Source organism: Musca domestica, unplaced genomic scaffold, assembly GCF_030504385.1.
Source record: "Musca domestica strain aabys unplaced genomic scaffold, Musca_domestica.polishedcontigs.V.1.1 17, whole genome shotgun sequence".
NCBI classification, from domain to species: Eukaryota; Metazoa; Arthropoda; class Insecta; order Diptera; family Muscidae; genus Musca; species Musca domestica.
The window spans coordinates 3226118-3246902 of NW_026712230.1; the positions used below are offsets into that span (position 1 = coordinate 3226118).

At 34.8% G+C, this 20785-nt stretch overlaps 1 protein-coding gene across 1 annotated transcript in view; it reads left to right on the plus strand.

Moving 5' to 3' along the window:
• LOC101896748 (protein prickle) overlaps positions 1–20785 on the plus strand; it is a 153525-nt gene that overhangs the window by 97033 nt on the left and 35707 nt on the right. The window contains exon 3 of the mRNA XM_011292690.3: positions 16506–17361. Within this exon, the coding sequence (XP_011290992.2) occupies positions 16506–17361 (856 nt within the window). The remainder of the gene's footprint in view (positions 1–16505; positions 17362–20785) is intronic.

Consider the following 20785-nt stretch of genomic DNA (forward strand, 5'->3'; position numbering starts at 1 on the left):
AGATTTAAGTTAATTTAGATGAATTCCGTTAATTTAAGAATTTGAATTGTAACGTAAATTTCTACTACGCAGTTTATTTGAATAACTTCACAACAACAACTACTGTATAGATTTTTCTACATCCTTCCATTTCCTCTTTCATTTTCTATTTTGTTGCTGACGTACAATTCTTGTTAAACGTCATCATTGATGATCGCTTAATTCCTCTTTCTTTGTTACCCCCTCGCCTGTGTATGTGTTGTTGTTATTGTTCACTCAATGTAAGTTTGTATGTGTTGTTGTTATTGTTCACTCAATGTAAGTTTGTATGTGTTCGTTGCATTGGTAGATTGTTCGTAATCTAGGCGTTACCAGATCGTCTAGAAACTTCTGTAGCGACAGGCGAGGCTCATATAAATAGGGGAAATGGAAAGGCAGTTAGTCAGTTGTGAATCAGATCGCGAATTGAAACCGTCGAGTAAAGTAAAGTGCAAAGTAAAGTTGTGTGAATAAAATCATTGGTACGAGCTGTATTGGGAAATAAAACAACGTCTACACGGGATTAAGTAAAATCCAAGAACGTAACAATATTAATAAATTTGGTATTTAGTAAATGAATAGGGCTGAAATCCGGAGATTTGATATAGATGTCACTTTTGGTGTCTGTGGTTGAGAATTATACTAAACGGTGTTAAATATGGTAATATGGGAAATTGCAGAGCCGAAATTCTGAAATTTTATATGGATGTTACTGTTAGTGTCTGTGTCTGTGATTAAGATATGGAGGTGATTTTGGAAATATGTACTATAATTGTTCTAAAAGTACTATGTTTTATTAATTTGGATATTGGTAAATTTGACATTGAGTCGCTGTTGGTATTTGGGATTGAGATATGGAGGTGGTTTTCGAATTGTCGTACGAAAAGTTTCAAATAGTACTAAATTTGAAATTGGATGAAGGGATAGAGCTAAAATCCTGAAATTTGATATGGATGTCACTGTTTGTGTCTATAGTTAAGAGAAGGAGGTGGTTATAGAAAAGCGTACTATGAACGTACGTAAACCGCAAAATGCCGCAAAATGTGCCATTGGCTGTTAGGATAGAGATAAATTTCTGAAATTTGGTATCAAGGACACTGTTGGCGTCTAGGGTGGAGGTGGTTTTGCACATGAGTAAAACCTTACGCAAAGTATGGTAATAAATTCGCGATTGGGTCTTAGGGTAAAGCTGAAATTGAGAAATTTAATATGGAGGCACTCTTTGATGTACAGCTTTGAGAGAAGGCTTTGGGAATGCGTACTATGATTGCTCGAAACGTACTAAATGGTACTAAATTTTTATTATGAATATACGTTGAAATAGTCTTCGCCAGAAATTTGTATGTGGAACCATTGTAGAAGAAAAGATTTTGAAGACTTTATTGTGCAAAAAGTAATCATTTATCGATTATGCTTTTCGATAAAGGGAAAAATTGGAAAATATATAAAACCATGAAAGACTAAAAAATTAGAACGATACATGAAGTTTTGATTAACAAATTTTTTCAAACTTAACAACTTGTACATTTTGAGTACAAAAAAGGCCTAACACGAACTCTTGGAAGGAAATTAAAATGTTCAGATGGACTTTTCGCTGACGAAGTAGCGCAAGAGCACGCTACTCGTCGAAAATATAATTTTAAAATATAAAACAGAAGACCCGTGTATCGCCGTTTTGAAGTTTTACCTCGCAGGGTCTGAAAATGTATATTTGGTTTCTTCGGGGTTAGAAACCCTTCCGAACTAACCTTATTTTATTTAAGTATAAGGGAAGATTTTCTACCCCCGAAGAAGCCAAAATACAAATTTTCAGGCTCGTTGATTGGAAAATACGAACAAATCCAAACGTGGGCCTATTTTTGTTAATACCGTTTTTAAATAGAAACAATTCAAAATTCAAAAAAATAACTAAAACGTAAAACAATTTTTTAAACCAATGATTCTTGTAGTAATTTAATCTCTCTCTAAGCTTTCAAAGCTCTATTTGGGTTCCCTTTGAATATGGTCAAGGCTTTATTAAAGTCTCTAAATAAGTTTTTTGCTGGGGGTTTCCTTTAATTATTGATTTTTTTTGTACAGTGTAATAAACAAATTAATTTAAAAATTGTTTTAAGTCACAGTTCCATATGTAAAAATATCACAAACTCTGTTGCCCGATGACAAAGTGTAGGTGTGTCGTGTTTCCCATATTGACAATAAAGGTGGGTGGATGCACAAAGGTTGATATCCTCTGGCAATAAACTGAAGTCGTCAAGTTTATATGACTTTTGTTGCTTTTGCTCCAATTCCGCTCGCAACACGTTTCGTTTATTGTCAATTCAAAAATCGTTTATGACAATCATTGTTGCATGTATGTATGTGTGGAACATCATAGCAAAAGCATATTTTTTATTGAAACTCCCAGAGAAGAAATAAATAAATGCGGAACATATGAAATGGTGGAGAAGAGTACAAACAATATAGGGACGAAAATAAAAATGCCAACATGTCGTTGTACCACCTCATTTCTATGGTTGTAAAACAATAAAAGTTCGGGATGTGGAAGTGGCTCCTAATGTTGTGCTGCAAATATTTTCATAGGTTTATGTATATAGATGTGTTTACATAGCGGGACAACCCTAATGTGCAGAGAACATATAAAGCTCGTTCATAAGGAATATGAAAATGCGTTTCTCAATGCTGGCTTGTTGTCATGGTAGTTGGTTATAACTACATTCCTAATTACGGTTCTTTACTCTGTGGCATGTGAATGAAGTAAAGTTCCAAATGTTCTGTAAAAATACAAGTTTGTCATCGACAGACCAAAGATCCAAAAACAACTTTTCTGTAGACGTTTTTTCTTCTTGCTTTTCTGTTGTTTACTTCATCGTTGACAATAAAATGTGTAATTATTGTACCCTATGCGGGTATAACTGGACAAAACTCAATCGAAAACCCTTTGGAAAGATCATTTTAGTCATAGTAATCTAAAAATGGGCCAAATGGAGAATAAGAAAAGTAATTGTAAATTCAATAAAGAATATCGGTAACTTAGAAAGAATCATCGTGCTGAGGAACCGTTTCAAATTATATTCACTTTTAGGTTTAGGTCATCTAATAATTGCGATATTCAAAAATATTATTGAAAAATTCAACAGATGTAGACTTCAAAGACCGCTATTTTTTATTGTTATTTTTGAATTTAAGTAAAATGCGCTTTTTCTGGAAATCTGGTTCTTCTGTACCTAAATTAGGAACTTCTACAAACTGATTAACCGTTCTAGTAACATGTTAATGATATTAAATCGTGTTAGCACGCAGGTTCTCGGATAATCCAGCCTTCCCTAAATCAAGCTCATATATTATCTGTCTGACTGACCTAGAATCGGGCCCACACCAAACTCGATCTTAAAATTTCGCATATGTCAGTCAGTCTTGATAAGGCTGGATTTTTGTACTAAAAGGGTACGAAAAGTACTAAAATGTAGTAAAACTTGAATACTTTGTATTGGACAAACGAAATGAGTTAGAATTCTGAAATTTGAAATGAAAGTAACTGATAAAGTGCTAGATAGATGTCCCAAAGGGCTTTTAAAATTTCGAACTTTAAAGTTACGAAAAGTTCTAATGTGGTACTAAACTTTTAAAATCGTGCCATTTGGTATTATGTGAACGGATAGGGCTAACATTTGGTATGAGATAAAAAGTTTGATATAAGAAAGTGGAAATATGTAATAAATGGTACTAAATTTGGTAGAGTTTGGTTTAGGGTGAACGGATGAAGCTGGAATTTTAAAATTTTGTATTGGAGTTCCTCTTGTTGTTGGTGTTTGTGAAAGAGTTTATTTTGGAAATGTGTACTACTATTACACAAAAAGTACTAAATTGTACTACATTCGGTACAATTTAATATTGGGTAAATAGATAATGATTGAAACGTTGTATTCGGGTCGTTGTTCATTTGTAGTCTGAACATATATATCTCGAAAATGTATACTATAATTATACGAAAAGTACTGAATGGTACTAAATTTGGTATTGGTTGAAGGAATAGAGAAAAAAATACTAAAATTTGATATTTAAATTACTGATGGTATCTGAGTTTGGTTTTGAAAATGTGTCATACATATATATATGTACGAAAAATACTAAATGGTAGTAAATTTGGTATTGGGTGAAGGTATATGACTGGAAGCCTCAATTCTGATATTGAGGTCACTGTTGCTATCTGCAGTTAAGATATGGAGGTGGTTTCGGAAATGTGTGCTACAATTGTACGAAAAGAACTAAGTAGTACTAAATTTAGTATTAGGTGAAGCGATAGAGCTTAAGCCCTAAAGTTTGATATAGATGTCACTATTGATGTCTATGGTTAAGATATGGAGGTGATTTTTTAAATGTGTACTATAATTGTTCGAAAAATTCAAAGTGGAATTTAATTGAATATTGGCTAAAGGATAGAGATTCCGAAGTTTTATACTTAGATTAATAAGAAAATTTGGCAATGATTTTCAAATGAGTCCTATATTTGTCGAAAAGTACTAAATTTGGTATTGGATAAAGGGATATAGCTGAAATTTGATATTGAAGTCACTGTTGGTTTCTAGGATTTACATATGGAGACGTTGAAATATTTTTGTACAGAAAACTTGGGTGTGGGTCCATTGTACAATGGTTCTACTAATATCCTCCTCGGGTCAAGATTTTGAAGATTTTTCTATTATTAAGGAAACACTTGAATAATATATTAAACTTTGAATGTTTGAAAATTTAGTACGATGTGTGAATTTTGATCAAAAAATTTGTCGGAATAATTAAATTATGCATTTTAAGTACTAAGTACAATCAAATTTAAAATTTTAAGGTGGACTTTTCGTTTGCGAATTAGCGGTCTTCAGCTTGTATACTATATTTACGCTATGCTTATATTATTAAGTGTATTATTTGATACTGTACAGTAAAGGTTTTCTATTTGCTTCATAAAATTTCTTGCGAGCATCTAAAAGCATGCAATAAAAATGCAAATCATAAATGTAGATGATATTATATGATATTTTAATATTGACTATAATTACAAATGCCAAACTTTTATCTAACAATATTCCAAACATTGGTTGGAAATTGTGAAGTAATAATATTAGAAGTTGCATTATATAATTACAAATTTGACTGCGTTAAAATAAGTGTAGATAAAAAAGGTACCAGGTATTTTCAAATTCCTTAAACCAGCATATATATAGTTATATTGAATTATAGCAGATCTGGTTAAATTGCGAGATTAAAAATAACCAAAATAGGGAGGTAACGTCGAAAAGGCTATGACTAAACGTAAGCCTATATAGTCCGTTTTCAATATCTACCATCTCTAAATCGACTTACAATCTACGTTTCTCAAAAATAATTATCCATTATGGGCTATACGACAAATATTTTTCGGTGTTACAAACAAAATGATAAATCTAATGTACTCCACTTTTTATGGTGAAGGGTACAATGGCCCCTTATGCATCTTCCTATATCCACCTTGCATTTTTGGGTTTTCCTTTTCTGTATGCACGAAAAAAGGAATTTCCTAAACAAGACAATAAACAAAAGAAGCCAAACCAGTCTCGAAGGTATAATTGCAGAGAACATCATTTTATGAGCCACCTGTCGTCGCTGTCTTGCAATTTAACCCTTATGAACGACACAACGACACAAAATGTTAGAAAAGAATGTTGTTGAAATTTAGTTGTTGGATATTCGAATAAGGTTGTTGGCATGTGTGTGAACGGAAAAAAGGAAGGAATGAATGACATTATTTGTACGACAAGTTATTTTGGGAACGCATGGGGGAATTGTTATTCTGAGAAGGGAATGTATTCATGTGTAGAAGAATAACCATTAAATATATAAATATATTTAGTTGTTTTGTAAATATTAAGTGTGTTCTCGATATTTAGTAATAATTTTAAAGTTCAGTAAATAAGAGTCAACCTACAAAATGTTGCTGAAAAAATTTGTTCAATACATTTTTGTAAGTTGAAAACAATTATAAATGGATATAGGGACTATACCAAAAAGTGGGCCGCCATGACCCATTTTCTAGACCAATGATTCTGGATTTAATCCAAAGATGGCTATCAAATTTCAAAGCTCTAACGCAAATTTAATGAAGAATATTTTTGTTTTTGACGTCATCCTCCTAAAATGATGCTTTGTTGGAGATTTTTGTATAACTTCACACAAAGCACAGCTTTAATCCTAAAATGTATTTTTAATATATTTGAATTCCTGGCGTTTGGTTAAAATTTATACTCTCAACGTCTTCTAGGACCTATAGTAATATTCTATGACAAATAATGTCGTAGAATGTTTTAGCTTGCAACGATCTCGTTTAAAGGGAGTTTTAACCGTATTAAAGCTTAAAGGAAGGAACCCTATTTTAGTAAAAACTTTCGATTTTTTTCCATAAAATTAATAACAAATTATAGCTTATTGTAACCTTTCCAAAAGGCTACAATGCATGCTATTACTTCGATCCTGGATGGACATGGGTCTTTAAGCCCGTACAAACAAACTGACACGCGAACCAAAGTTCTAAATTTAACTCTCCTTTTAAATTGCTGGCACCGTCTGGTGCTTATTTCTCCTCTGAGTATGTTTAACAGGGGCTACTCGAACGCAAGTTTTTTTTAATTTGATACCCTTTCAATTAGCCGGCCTTCGGGCTGGGTTTCAGATTTATTCCTCTGGCTTCGCGATCTAAGGATTTTCTAAATCTGATGTTGTTTTAGGTAGGCGGCTGTCGGCAGGGACTTAAGATTTTCCTCTCTGGGTATGCCCAAGTGCGAAGCAAAGTATTTTTTTTTATACTAAAAACATCATTTTCCCAAAATGGGGCCCTTTTCGACATTTGTATAAATAATGTTGATACAACTCCCGAAATGTTTTGAATAACCCCATCATGAGACCAATTATTAGATAGGTATTTTCATTATCTTTCATTATTAGGTCTAACCGGGATCCAAAATTTTTAGTCAAATATCCCAGCATTCGGGCCCAAATCTCGGAATCAGGACATAAATACCTACCTCTGGAAAAATTTCAAAAAAAAAAAATTCTAGAGATTTTACTAAATTAAAGTTAAGCCGAAAAAAAAAAACCAAAAAGAACCCTTAATAATCCCTACCAAAATAATCGTTGTGGTTTTATCTGCACGAAACTATATATCTAAAATCAACAGGTTACAAGAAATCTTAATTTGAAAATTTCAACAAATGTGGAAGTTTAATTCAATTGTCTTAAACATTGAAAGGTGTAAAGCATACATTATGCGTAACAGTTGCTTTCTCGCATGATCTGCCTGAATCTTTCATTCACTTTTTGAAAATGCTTTACTGAGTAATTGGTATTACTATCGTTCACACCTAAAGGTGACTAAATTTTACACGACAAATATATTTATTCTCTTTGTTGTTGGCTTTAGAAATACATGAACTCTATGCAACATACAATTTGCATTCCCAACATCGCTGTCGCACATTCGATTTTCGAGATTTTTTACAGCGCATTACATCGAGGGTAATATAATTTACTCAAAAGTACAAATAACTGTAATAAAATTAAGCATAAAATAAACAACACAAACTGGGCAGCAATAACAACAACAACAACTGCAGCGGCAGCAGCAGCCGTATGTCCCACAAAGCAGTTACAAATGTAGACATTTTGCCAAAAACTTAAGAGCTGCGCCACCAGCATCACCCCGGCAACGGCGACGAGACTCTCTGGGATACAGTCAAATTGTCTGACACAATTACTTAACAAAGACTTGGAAATGACGCTGGTGGTCGACCGTTCATTCAGGCATTCGCTATTCGATTAATACTTTGTGGGGGCAACTGTGAAATGCAACACCTCCTACGTGCATTTTCCGATTTCTATTCTAATCCGTTTTCGGGGGTTTTCTTGGACAGCACACCAAGAGAAAAAAAAACATTCAACAATCAAAACAAAACTAGAAGAAATATTTACACGAATCGTATGGCCTAGATGAATGTGTTATTGTATCGGTAAGTCTGGCTGGCTGGTTCTCCCATATGGACTGGAACCCCCAAATGGTTATGGACATTAGACAATTTGGTGTCTAGGCAGAAGAAGAAAACAAAAAATAAAATAAGTTCAATAAATTTCGACTGGTATGCAAGCATATTCCGGGGTTAGCCAGAAAGCCAGAAAATTCAGTTTTGGCGGAAAATGATCCCAATGCTATTAGATTGGCTCACACTGTGCGATTTCATGCAGCTAATGTATTGCTCTTGTTTTTGTTGTTGTTGCCGACATCCATTGAATACAGCCGAAGTTGTAGTTTTTTTTTTTTTTAATTCACCATGAATTTTTCCTCTCCATTTGAAGTTTGTAACCTGCTGTGAGGTATTTTTATACCCTACACCACATAGTGGTAAGGGTATTATGTCTTTGTGCATTTGTTTGTAACATGGAGAAGGAAACGAGATAGACCCATAGTTACTTTTGAGAACCTTCATAGAATCACTTTCTGAGTCGATTTATGCATGTCAGTCCGTCTGTCCGTCCGTCTGTCCATGTATTCTTGTGAACAAAATGCAGGTCGCATTTATTATCCGATTGAAATGAAATTTTTTTGGCCCAAGGACGAACCCTATTGAAATTGGTGAGAATCGGATCAAATTTAGCTCCAATATATGTCTTCATCCGATTTCGGGTTAAATGTGCACCAAATGTCCACTATCAGTCCAAATTACCTGAATTTTGGCACACCCAATCGAGTTCGGCCTAGAAGCAAGTATATCAAATTTGGAGAAAATCGGTTCAGATATAGCTATAGCTCCCATATATATCTTTCATCCGATTTGATCTTTAAGTCCCTCACATTCCTACTATGCACTCCACAACCGTGATATTTGGTACCAGGTATTAGATGGAGCACAGAAATAGCTGTTTTAAATTTTATCGAAATCGGTTCAGATTTGGATATAACTTCCATATATATCTTCATCCGATTTCGGGTTAATTGGCCACCAAATGGCCAATATCAGCCCAAATGGCCCGAATTTTGGCACATGTGACCGAGATTAGCCTTAAAGCAAATACAGCAAAATCGGTTCAGAAACAGCTATAGCTCCCATATATATTTTTTATCCGATTTGGTGTTTAATCCTCTCACATTCGTAATATGCACTCCACAAGAATGATATTTGGTACCAGATAAAAGATACAGCCCAGAAATAGCTGTTTGTAATTTTATCGAAATCGGTTCAGATTTGGATATAGCTCCCATATATATCTTCATCCGATTTCGGGTTAATTGTGCACCAAATGGCCGATATAAGTCCAAATGGACTGAATTTTAGTACATCGGACCAAATTCAGCCTAGAAGCAAGTATATCAAATTTAGTGAAAATCGGTTCAGATATAGATATAGCAACCATATATATGTTTCATCTGATTTAGTGTTTTAGTCCCTTACATTCGTAATATTCACTCCACAACCGTGATATTTGGTACCAGGTATTAGATGGAGCACAGGAATAGCTGTTTTAAATTTTACCGAAATCGGTTCAGATTTGGATATAGCTCCCATATATATCTTCATCCGATTTCGGGTGATTGACCACCAAATGGCCGTAATAGCATCAATTTTGGCAAATCCGACCGAAACCAGCTTAGAAGCAAGTACACCAATTTTAGTAAAAATCGGTTCAGATATAGCTATAGCTCCCATATATATCTTCATCCGATTTCGTGTTAATTGTGCATCAAATGGCCAATATCAGCCCAAATGGCATGAATTTTCGTACATAAGACCGAATTCAGTCTAGAAGCTAATACGTCAAATTTGGAGAAACCCGGTTCAGAGATAGCTATAGTTCGTAAAATGCACGATAGAATTAGATAGATTTTGATTTTGTACCAAATATCTCATAGAGCTCTGAAATGCCCTGTATAAACCTTTTTACGAGAGCTCTACTAAATATGCATAGTGGTGTAGGGTATCATATAGTCGGCCCCGCCCGACTTTTGAGCTTTCCTTACTGGTTTAGTTTTGTTTCAATATTAGAGTTGTATTGAAATAAAATATTTTCCATGAGGCCTGTTGCACGTGCTTGAAATTTTTTCTTTCGAATTTCGGTGCTTGGCAATTTATTACAGTTATGGATTTATATATACATGAGACATGTGTTAGTACTTTCAAATGAAGCAAAATCGAAAAAATATCTGAGCAGACATATTTTACAAATATGTTATATTTATTTATAGTGTCACTGCGTTTCAATAAATATCACAGCCGAACTCTGCCACTTATTTCACCTTACAGCTGCAGCGATTTGAATACACTGGTATTGAGGGAATGAAAAGACAAGAATCGTAATAAACAAAAGTAGAGTGACTGACTGATTCATCAAAGCAAAGGCGAAACGGCTGAAGGTAGAATCGTGTTTAGTGTTTAGTGGTGGGATAAGGCTGGGTTTTTGGAAATTCGAAATACAAGTATACCACAGGTACTTAATGATGCTAAAAAATGGATTCATTGTATTGGTCGAACGGATAGAGCTAGAGTTCTGAAATTTGGAATGAGGGTCGTTGATCCCGCACCACGTATTTGGGATATCGATATATAAGTTTAATAAAAACACTAAATATGATACCATTTGGTATTATGTAAATGGACAAACCTAAAATTTGATACAAAAATTAAGTTATGGTTAGAGGCTGATTTTTTAATGTATACTTAATTTGTTACAATTTAGGCAGGGGTGCACAGATGGAGACGGAATATTGAAATTCTGATATTGGGGTCACATGAAGTTAGTTTTAGAAATACGTGCTAAAAAAGTAAGAAAAACACTAACTTTGGTTGAGGTGGGTTTGGATATATAAAGGTGGACATGGAAGTATGGAAACACATCTAGATAAGTAAAAACTCTGGAATTTGTTGAATCTTTTCAGATATCGGTCTATGTACACTGTTTCTGGAAATTTTTTTTTCGTGGAGGGACACGGATACTCGGATAATTGGCCTAAAACTTCGGGTTTTGGAACCGGCAATCATTTCATCATTTGAAAGCCAATAACAATTTGTATCTAAATAAAGGTATTATTTGAAGGCTAATGAAAATATCTATTCAACAATTGACCACATTTATAAAAACTCCGAAAAGTCGAGTCGAGTCACTTCATCCAAAATGTTACAACTTGCGATATTATCTTTCCTGGATCCAGATATATGGGCATTTAAACCTGGGAAACACGATTCTGATATAAATTGTATTTTATGACAGGGGCTTGATTATGTCTAACTCGCGAAGGAAAATTTTTTATACCGAAAAGATAAATTCAATATTGAGAACATAATCGGCTCGTACGGGTTCAAAGGCGCATATCTAAGAAAGATAATAACACATAGGAAAGGTTATAGTGCCAATTATAATTATAATCCACAATCTTGATAAAAATCCCGAACCGTTTTCCGTTTCTCCATAGTATGGAGAGTATATTAAGTTTGTCATTCCGTTTATAACACCTTGAAATATATATATATATATATATATATATATATATATATATATATATATATATATATATATATATATATATATATATATATATATATATATATAATATATATATATATATATATATATATATATATATATATAAAATTTTACTCAAATGTATAAATATGTATCAAATGTATATTATGTCTGCAGGACTAATGGCATTGAAATGGGCTATATAGCTTCACGTTTAGTTATAGTCCCCATATAACTGTACTTCTCCGTATTCGGTATTTTGATGATCTGAGCGACGTTATTCACCGGAATTGTTTTAAATTTCGTATTTGAAGTTCCTAATAGGTACCACAATCTATGACAGAAAATTGTCTATACAGGTCCCTGTCTTCGCATAGCCCTCACATAACGATACCTCTTTATATTCGGTATTTTGCTGATTTCAGCGACATTATTCACCGCAATTGTTTCAAATTTCGTATTTGAAATTCGTGGTGGGTACTGCAGCCTATGACACAAAATTGGCTATGCAGGTCCAGGTCTTCGTATTGCCTCTAATAATCGGTTCCCTACATTCGGCATTTTGATGATTTTAGCTACATTATTCTCCGGAATTGTTGTAAATTTCGTACTTGAAGGTCGTAATACATGCAAGTCCACGTCTTCGTATGGACCCCAAAATTATGGCAACTTCCTATATTCAGTATTTTTAGAATTTTAACAAAATTTTTATCGGATTCTATTTCTTATACATTTATTTATTTTTTTTAAATTTCCCAATGATGGAGAGTATTCAAAGTTTGCCCCGGCCGAACTTACTGCTTTTTAACTTGTTAACATTCACATGATACCTATATTGTCCATATAGATTTAGTAGACTCGGGTTTAGCCCAGTATTTGCACCAGGACTTTTGTATCAAGCATACTAGCCTGCCCCCAAGAAAAAAGTACTTTCCTCGGAATCATTAGTACCTAATCTTGTACCTAAATGTATAAAATGTACTTAAATGTATTAAATATGGTATTAGGGGAAGTAACCAAGGCTGGATATCTGAAATTTGGAATAAGAGTCTTTAATGATGTGTATGATATACGAAAGGAAGGGCTTGTGGCAATTCGAACAAGAAAAAATCGAGAAATTTATAATGAGAATGAAATTTAGAAGGGTTGATATATGGAGATGCTTCTGATTAGGTATACTATAAATAATGTGGAGCGTTTAGCTATGGAATCGAATATAAAAATTCCTTCTATAACGTATAAAAAATACTAATTGTACTAAAATTAATATAGATTGTAGGAAATAGCTGAATATCGGTATAGGGGTCAAAGAACCTATGTAGCATTTAAATCAGGACGTGAATTCGGAAATCCATAGTATAATATGAATGAAAATTTCTAAGTGGTACTAAATTTGATATATGTGTAGGAATAAAGCTGAACTTACAACTTTTGCTATGAGGATAACTGTGGGTCCAACAAAGGACGGTTTTTGGACTAGTGTGCTATATAGTGTACGAAAAATACTAAATTCAGTAGGGAATGTAAGAACAGAGCTGTAGAAATAAATGTTTGTACTAGGATCACTGTGAGTATGTAGTTTTTTTGCAAATGCGCGCCATAATATGTACAAAAGTATTAAATGGTAATACATTTAATACATAAAAAAGAGCTAGAATTGTGCATTTCGATATTAAAATTACGGCTACAATTCATTCTATTTTGGTGTAAAAAGGTTCCACATAAATTCACTTAATATAAATACTTCTTTCCGCATACAATGTAATTTGCTAATAGTGGTATATTCTTTAACCATAATAGGGTTCTGCTTATTGGTAGACATTTTCCAAATTTCCTTATATAAAATGACCACAATTTGGTTTTGTATTCATTTAATTATTAACTGCAAATCCCATTAAATTGAATATGCTTTATTTTCTAATAAAAATTTGAAACAAATGTTGCACTAATTTAGTTGATCCTGTTATCATTGGACGAGTGTGTTCCCCAGTCCACACCTGAGTTCGAAACCAATTAAAATGGTTAAATTTCAATTTGTGGTTATTTCATTGTGGAATTCCTGTTGTGATTTCACAACATTGTCCATTGTAGTTGTCGATTTTCGCCACGGTTGAGTTTTCGTTTTTATTTTGGGACTTTCTATGCTGTCGCCATAACAAAACTAAACAAAACAACAAAAAAAGACTCTTTCCTATTCGAACTTAATTGTTTTTGTAGCCACAAAAAAAAACCGCCTGTAACAATATTGACACATCAAAATGTTCGGCGAAGTAGAAAAACAAAAGCTTATGCCGTCCGTGGCTGGCCACCGCCGAAAATACTCTCGGAGTGAACACCATATCATTTAAGAGTGGGCTACAACATGGCCAGCCTTCGTTATTGTGAAAAACTAGATCCCTGTCCATGGCAGCGGGAATCAGACAATAAACAATACCAACTTCCATAGATTATGACTTAAAGCTGGGGGAAGAGACCAGAACCATTGGTGGACATTGGAATTGCATGTCTCCCCAAAATGGAGCATTGTCTTTGTTGTATTGGCAACATTGTATGTTGTAGAAATTGAAAATGCATGCAAATAATTGCCATAGGAGGGATTTTCCGCCACAGCATTATATGCTTCTAAGTTGCCCGCAGTTAACGAAGTATTTTGGAATTCACCGTGTTGCCAATTCACAGTAGGCTTCTGTTATATTTTAGTGTAATTTAGAAGTTGCTATATGAAATTGAGAAATTCAGTTTGAAATTCTGGCATCTATCCTGTTTTGAAATTGAGTCTTCCTTTAATATTCTCCATTACGAATTGCAGTAAAAAAGGAAATATTACTATTAAATTTAGTATTTTCAAATGGCAATAGTGATTAGCCCAGAACCCCCACCGTAATGTAAATTTTTTTAATTACATGGATAAATACAGGGTGAGATAAACAACTACAACAAATTCAAACGCCATAAATTTTACATTTTTTTTAAATTTTATTGAATGAAATAAACAAAATGTTGGAAATACCATCAAATTTTAGAATAAGTTTAGATTTGTTCGAATTGGTCACCTTTGGCATGAATTATGGCCTTCACACGGACAATGAAACCGTTACACGCAGCCCCAATGCAGCTCTGTTGTATTTCGGCCTATTCCCTGCGAAGCGCTTGCTTGAGGTGATCGACCCTTTGGTATTTTTTAGTACCAACTTGCTTTCGAAAATGCTCTAGACACAGTAGTACAACGGATTGGTATCCGGAGATTTTGGTGGCCATTGTGCGCTGGAAATGAAGTGAGGAACCTCATTTTGTAAACATTCTTGGGTAGCGCGTGCTGAGTGCGATGGTGCTTAGTCCTATTGGAATGTCCAAGGTCTGCGCCAAAAATGTTTGCGTGCCCAAGGCTTTAATACACCCTCCAGAATATTTTCGCGATAATATTCGGCATTTATTCTAATGTCACGGTCGATTAATATGAACGGAGAGCAACCATTGACTGTTATGGCGGCTCTCACCATCACCATGGCCGGCGCTTGAGTTCTAGTGGCCAGAGAAAACCAAATTAGGCAGTTCTCAACTTTCGGCCAAGCCAAGCAACTCCTTAGCTTTTCGTGTCAATTTTGTTGCGGTGCAAGTGCTTCCACTTTTTGGAATTTCAATATTTGCCGAATGGAGTATTGCGATATGTTCAGCTCACGAGCCATTTTTCGGCCACTACTTCCACAAAATTATATACCATAAAATTCTACTATAGGTCCTGAAAGACATTAAAAGTCTACAACTTACCTAAACGCCAGGGATTCATATAAATCAAAAACACATTTTGGGGTTAAAGCCTTACTTTTTGTGAGTTTGTGCAAAAGTCTCCAATAAAACATCATTTTTGAGGGATGACCTCAAAGACAAAAATATTTTTCATCAAATTTTACCATAAGTCACCATAGAAACGGAATGTTTATATCCACTGTATATAAAAAAAGATATGTGCTTTAAGTTTTTCAAAAAAAAAAAAAAAACGAAATATTATCTTATTTTATTTTTTAGAGTTGACGCCTAAAGTAACTTAAATCCTCGATTAAGATGCAAAGTGTCTCTTTTTGGCTACTTTTTAATGGAAACTTTTAAAACAACGATACACGTGTCTTCTTTTTTTAGGTCTACTTTAATATTTTTCTGCATTTCCCTGTAATTATTGAAAAACTTGAATTTTGTCGCAGAACACAATTGAAATTTTCCAACTGCTGTTGTGTATAAAGATGGGGCTATATGATTTATTAATTTTCTATAGGTAGATTGTATGTGCGCAAATATAAAAATTCTATGAGTATTGGAAAGTTCGGCTTCTGAAAGGTTTAATGGCATCTGACCGCATATAATACATGCAGGCTTCCTTAGAAGATTTCTTCATAGAGTTACAAGACTTGTCTTTCATTTTGAAAAAAAAAAAATAAAGAATTTTCCTGATACCTAAATTGATCTCTTGTGAGATGTTATTGTTTAAGAGAAAATAGTTTTGAAAATATCAAATAAAATTGAATATGCAAGCGTGGACACCCAAGTAATAAATCATTTTTTTTACATTCCTTAGTTGTAATACATAAAATTAATCCCTGCAATATTCCATTTGCACTCACAAGGTATTAAACTATCACCAATAACACCAATATCCAATAACTTGCCCCACAGCAAGGAGCCCATCTAACTAGTCAATATTCAGAGACTGACCACAATGTCCGCCGCAATAGTTAAGCAAAATGCTCACGTTTACAATTTAATTAACTTTCGATTTGTTACGGTCTAACCCTAAAATACTTGCACACTCAATAATTTTCCTTTCATATTGTGGAAATATTGAGAATATGGCATGGGGCATTTTTTGTTGCTATCTGACCTTCATTAATCTTTTGTACATTTTTTGCTCAATTTTAATTTATTTCATTTTTTCTCCTCTCTCCCCATTCTACTTGCAGACCAATCAGTCGAACGCCACTTACACAGGTGTCGTACCTACAAAAAATACCAACATTACCGCGTCATTTTTCACCAAGTTCAGCGGCGACAGCAACGGCAGGTTCTGTTGGTGGACCATCGGCAAGTTCAAACACACCACCTCCATTGCCCCCTTTGGGAAGTCTAAGACATCTAGGCCAAAGTAATGTCCCATCGTCATCAACAACAGCAGCATCGGCCTTATCGTCGACAACTTCGGGGCCAATGCCCAGTAGTTCTTCTGCTGGGGCTTTATTTAATCCTGCCGGCTTGCCAACATCACCATTGCCAATGCAACGTCAATACCTTCAACAACAGCAGCAGCAGCACCAGCAGCTACAACAAACACCTCATTTGCCACCATTACCACCACACCAGCAGCAGTTACATCCTCATCACCACCATCAGTATCTGCCACCACATCTACAGACGCATCATCAGCCACAGCAAACAACAACCTCATTGCCACATCACCACCAACAGCAACAGCCATCACAGTACTCACCTGCGGCATCTGCATCGTCATCAATCTCCAAGTATTCCTCATCATCGCTCAAGCATCCACCTCATCACCATCAGCACCAACATCAGCAACAACAACAACAGCAGCAGCAGCAAACACAACAACAGCATCCACACCAACAAACCCATCAGTTATCACCGGCCATCTCTTCACCATCACCGCCCTCCCTGTTACACCATCCATCGGGTGGCTTTCATGCACCCTTTATGGTGGGCCAACACCTAGACATCCAACGGCAATCGCATTCAGATGATGACAGTGGTTGTGCTCTGGAGGAGTATACATGGGTACCACCGGGACTACGACCGGACCAGGTATGTTCACCACATTCTACTGTGACTTCTCTTTGTAATCACTAGCAAGTTGGAAGATATCTTGAAAATGATAATTATATTTGCCCTCCTGACACTGTTTTTTGTTCGGCAATCTAGGCATTTGCAACCTCAGCAACAGCAGCATAGCCTAGTTGGCATTGGAAGTGACTGATTCTATGCAAATGAACGGTTAGACATAAATCAATTACAGCTGACCATAACAAGGCTTATTTTTTCATCTTTGCAGCAGCAGCATCAGCAAAAAAGTAGTTCAATAGATATTGAAAAGAGGTCATTTGATGCTAGTGTTCGATGTAAAAGTAGGTTGAAGTGACCTGTTTAATTCAGTTTGTGGGCTCGACATGATTTTTGCCAACATTTTCATCATAATTAATTTCTAGAAAATTGAGATTCGTTGTCATTAGTCAAATATGTCTATGTCAACAGATGCTTGCCAGGACAATCCAACAAGAGACTGCTTTCCCTACTAAAGTGAATGTACCTATTTATTCTAGCTTTAAACTAGATGTAATATGATATTGACCTACACAAAGTCTACAACATTTGGGATACTTTTTCATATTTTCACGAAAATTATAAGTTTTTACGATATAGCCCTTTTGTAAAGGAGTCGCGGGAATTGGTATTGAGCCGATATTGGCATGATATAATTCCAACAATGTACCAAGGTAGTACTACATCAGATACTCATTTCACTTCATTTTTGGCTGATAAATACCATTTCCCCAACAGATCATATATTAGCAGCAATATTGAGACGTGCAAGGTTTGAAAAATCGGTCACTTATTAAGATTTCGTTTAAGATTTCCATTTTTATACCCTCCACCATACTATGGAGGGTATTAAATTTGTCATTCCGTTTGTAACTCCTCGAAATACTCATGTAAGACCCAAACTATATATATTCTTGACCAGCGTAAAATTCTATGTCGATTTAGCGATGTCCGTCTGTCTGTCTGTCCGTCAGTCTATCTGTTGTAATCACGCTATCTTTCGAACGAATCGAGATAGAAAGCTAACATTTTGCAGACATGTTTATTTTGCCAGTAGGCAGGTTATGTTCGTAAATAGGACATACAGGTCTACGTTTTCATATAGCCCCCATATAACGGTGCCTTCTTATATTCGGTATTTTGATGATTTCAGCGACATTATTCACGGGAATTGCTTCAAATTTGGTATTTGAAGTTCGCAATGGATACTACAGCCTAAAACAGAAAATTGTCTGTGCAGGTTCATGTCTTCGTATAGCCCCCATGCAACGGTGCTTCCCGATATTCGGTATTTTAATGGTTTTAGCGACATTATTCTCCGGAATTGTTTCAAATTTGGTATTTGAAGTTCGTAATATTCTTTAGCACTGAAGTTGACAACATTTTTCAATAGAGCAAAGTTTGAGCAAAACTGTGATTCAATTCGGATTTTAAATTAGTTGACCCTGTGTGGAGAGGTACCATATGTATAGCACCGATATTTTCAATATTCCAAGGGAAAATGTTATTACCATGTATTAATTTCGAACAAGCAGGATACTCTCTTCTATGGGATATATAATTTGAATTATTCGCTTAATGCACTCAAAATTGTGGGAGTAACAATCTTAAACCCGGTAAAAGTTAATAGAAATATAAGGATATATAAGGGTGGGGTCAAAACGGAGTTAAAGCAAGCACCAAACAATTATTTTAGACCTATCATATGGCATATACTCTCTGTTATATGGTTTCCCATAAGTAGTACAAGAGCTCAGATTTGCTCGTTTTCACTGGGAGACGAAGTGTTCGAAGAGTAGGATTTTTATACAGTGCACACTCTTTAATCTTTTTTTTTATATGGGAGCGCTGCAAGAGTAAATTTTGCCCCACTCTAAAATGAGCAAAACATGACTTCAATTCGAGAGACATCGAAAAATAAATTCGCTCGATTCTATTTTCTACTTCCAAGAATGCTGATGCTCGAATTCGAGTAAAGATTGGAAATCAAATGTCTGATTCAAATGTCATATACCCTCTTTAGGCATATGATTGCGAGTATAAAAGATGTAAACCTACCTCATTCGAAATGCTGAAAAAGGTACCGATAACTGGGGATAAACCAAAATCATAGTTCTATATAGTAATTATAATAACTTTTATTAAATACTTTGGACTCAAATCTGTAGGATACATAGAAGAACATAGCAATACCCAGCACTTATGCAAATATACTACTGGGCGTTTTACTTCTGGTGGTAAGCATTAAAAGCTTGACCGACCGAAAGCAAATGGGGTTTTCCTTTTTATACCCTTAGCCATATGGCTACAGAGGGTACGTATCATTTGGGTACGTATTATTTGATGCAACCAAAACGTATCTCATCAAAAACACCTTTTTAGAGCCTAGGTCTCTTTGGACCAAATTCGTCTCAGGACATTTGGAGTCGAGTCGTTTACACGGACAATATCTTATCCTATAGAAAAAGAAAGAATGATCCAATTCGGTGCAAACTTTGAAAATCCCAATATTTTTGTCAGCAGGGTGAAAGTGGACACCCTTTTTATACCCGTAGCCATCTAGCTACAGTACCCTCTGTAGCTATATGGCTAATTTGATACAACCAAAACGTATCTCATCAAAAACACTTTTTTAGAGCCTAGGTCTCTTTGAACCAAATTCGTCTTAGGACATTTGGAGTCGAGTCGTTTACACGGACAATATCTTACCGTATAGAGAAAGAATGATCCAATTCGGTGCAAACTTTACAAAATCCCAATATTTTTGTCAGCAGGGTGAAAGTGACATAGCAGGGTGAAAGTGGACAATAGCGGCCCACTCCATCGAGTACCTCCCCCACAAAGAATCATAACTTGGAACAACTTAAACTTTCATAAAATTGCGAAATAAAAATCAAGCTTCACACATTTCAATATTTCCAAGGTTTGGGGAACATATCGGCCTACTTCTTCTGGTACCTCCGTCACAAGTGTTCAACATTTGAATAATTATACACCTTATAACATGCAAAAGAAGTCAGCGATAATTTTCAAACTTGGTTTAACAAAATATTTCTTTAAATTTATCGACTAACTCCTTCTGGTACTTACCCCACAAGGGGTCAAGATTTTTATAGCATTCGAAAGAAGTCAGCGATTTCAACTTCGTATACCTCAAAATTTCTATTGACTATAGACCTAATAGATATTTTGGTCCACCCTTCTGGTTAAATTTTTGACTAATAATTATTCCTATAAAGCTGTAAATATGTTTTCGATTTTCTTAAAATTTTGCACATTCCAATATTGTTATCGGCATTCGATGAAGCGGAATACTTCGGCCTACTTTATCTGGTAAATTTTCCAGAAATTATTACATATCACTTATTATTATTACATAAACTTGACAAAATGGGTTTCGCAAGATTAT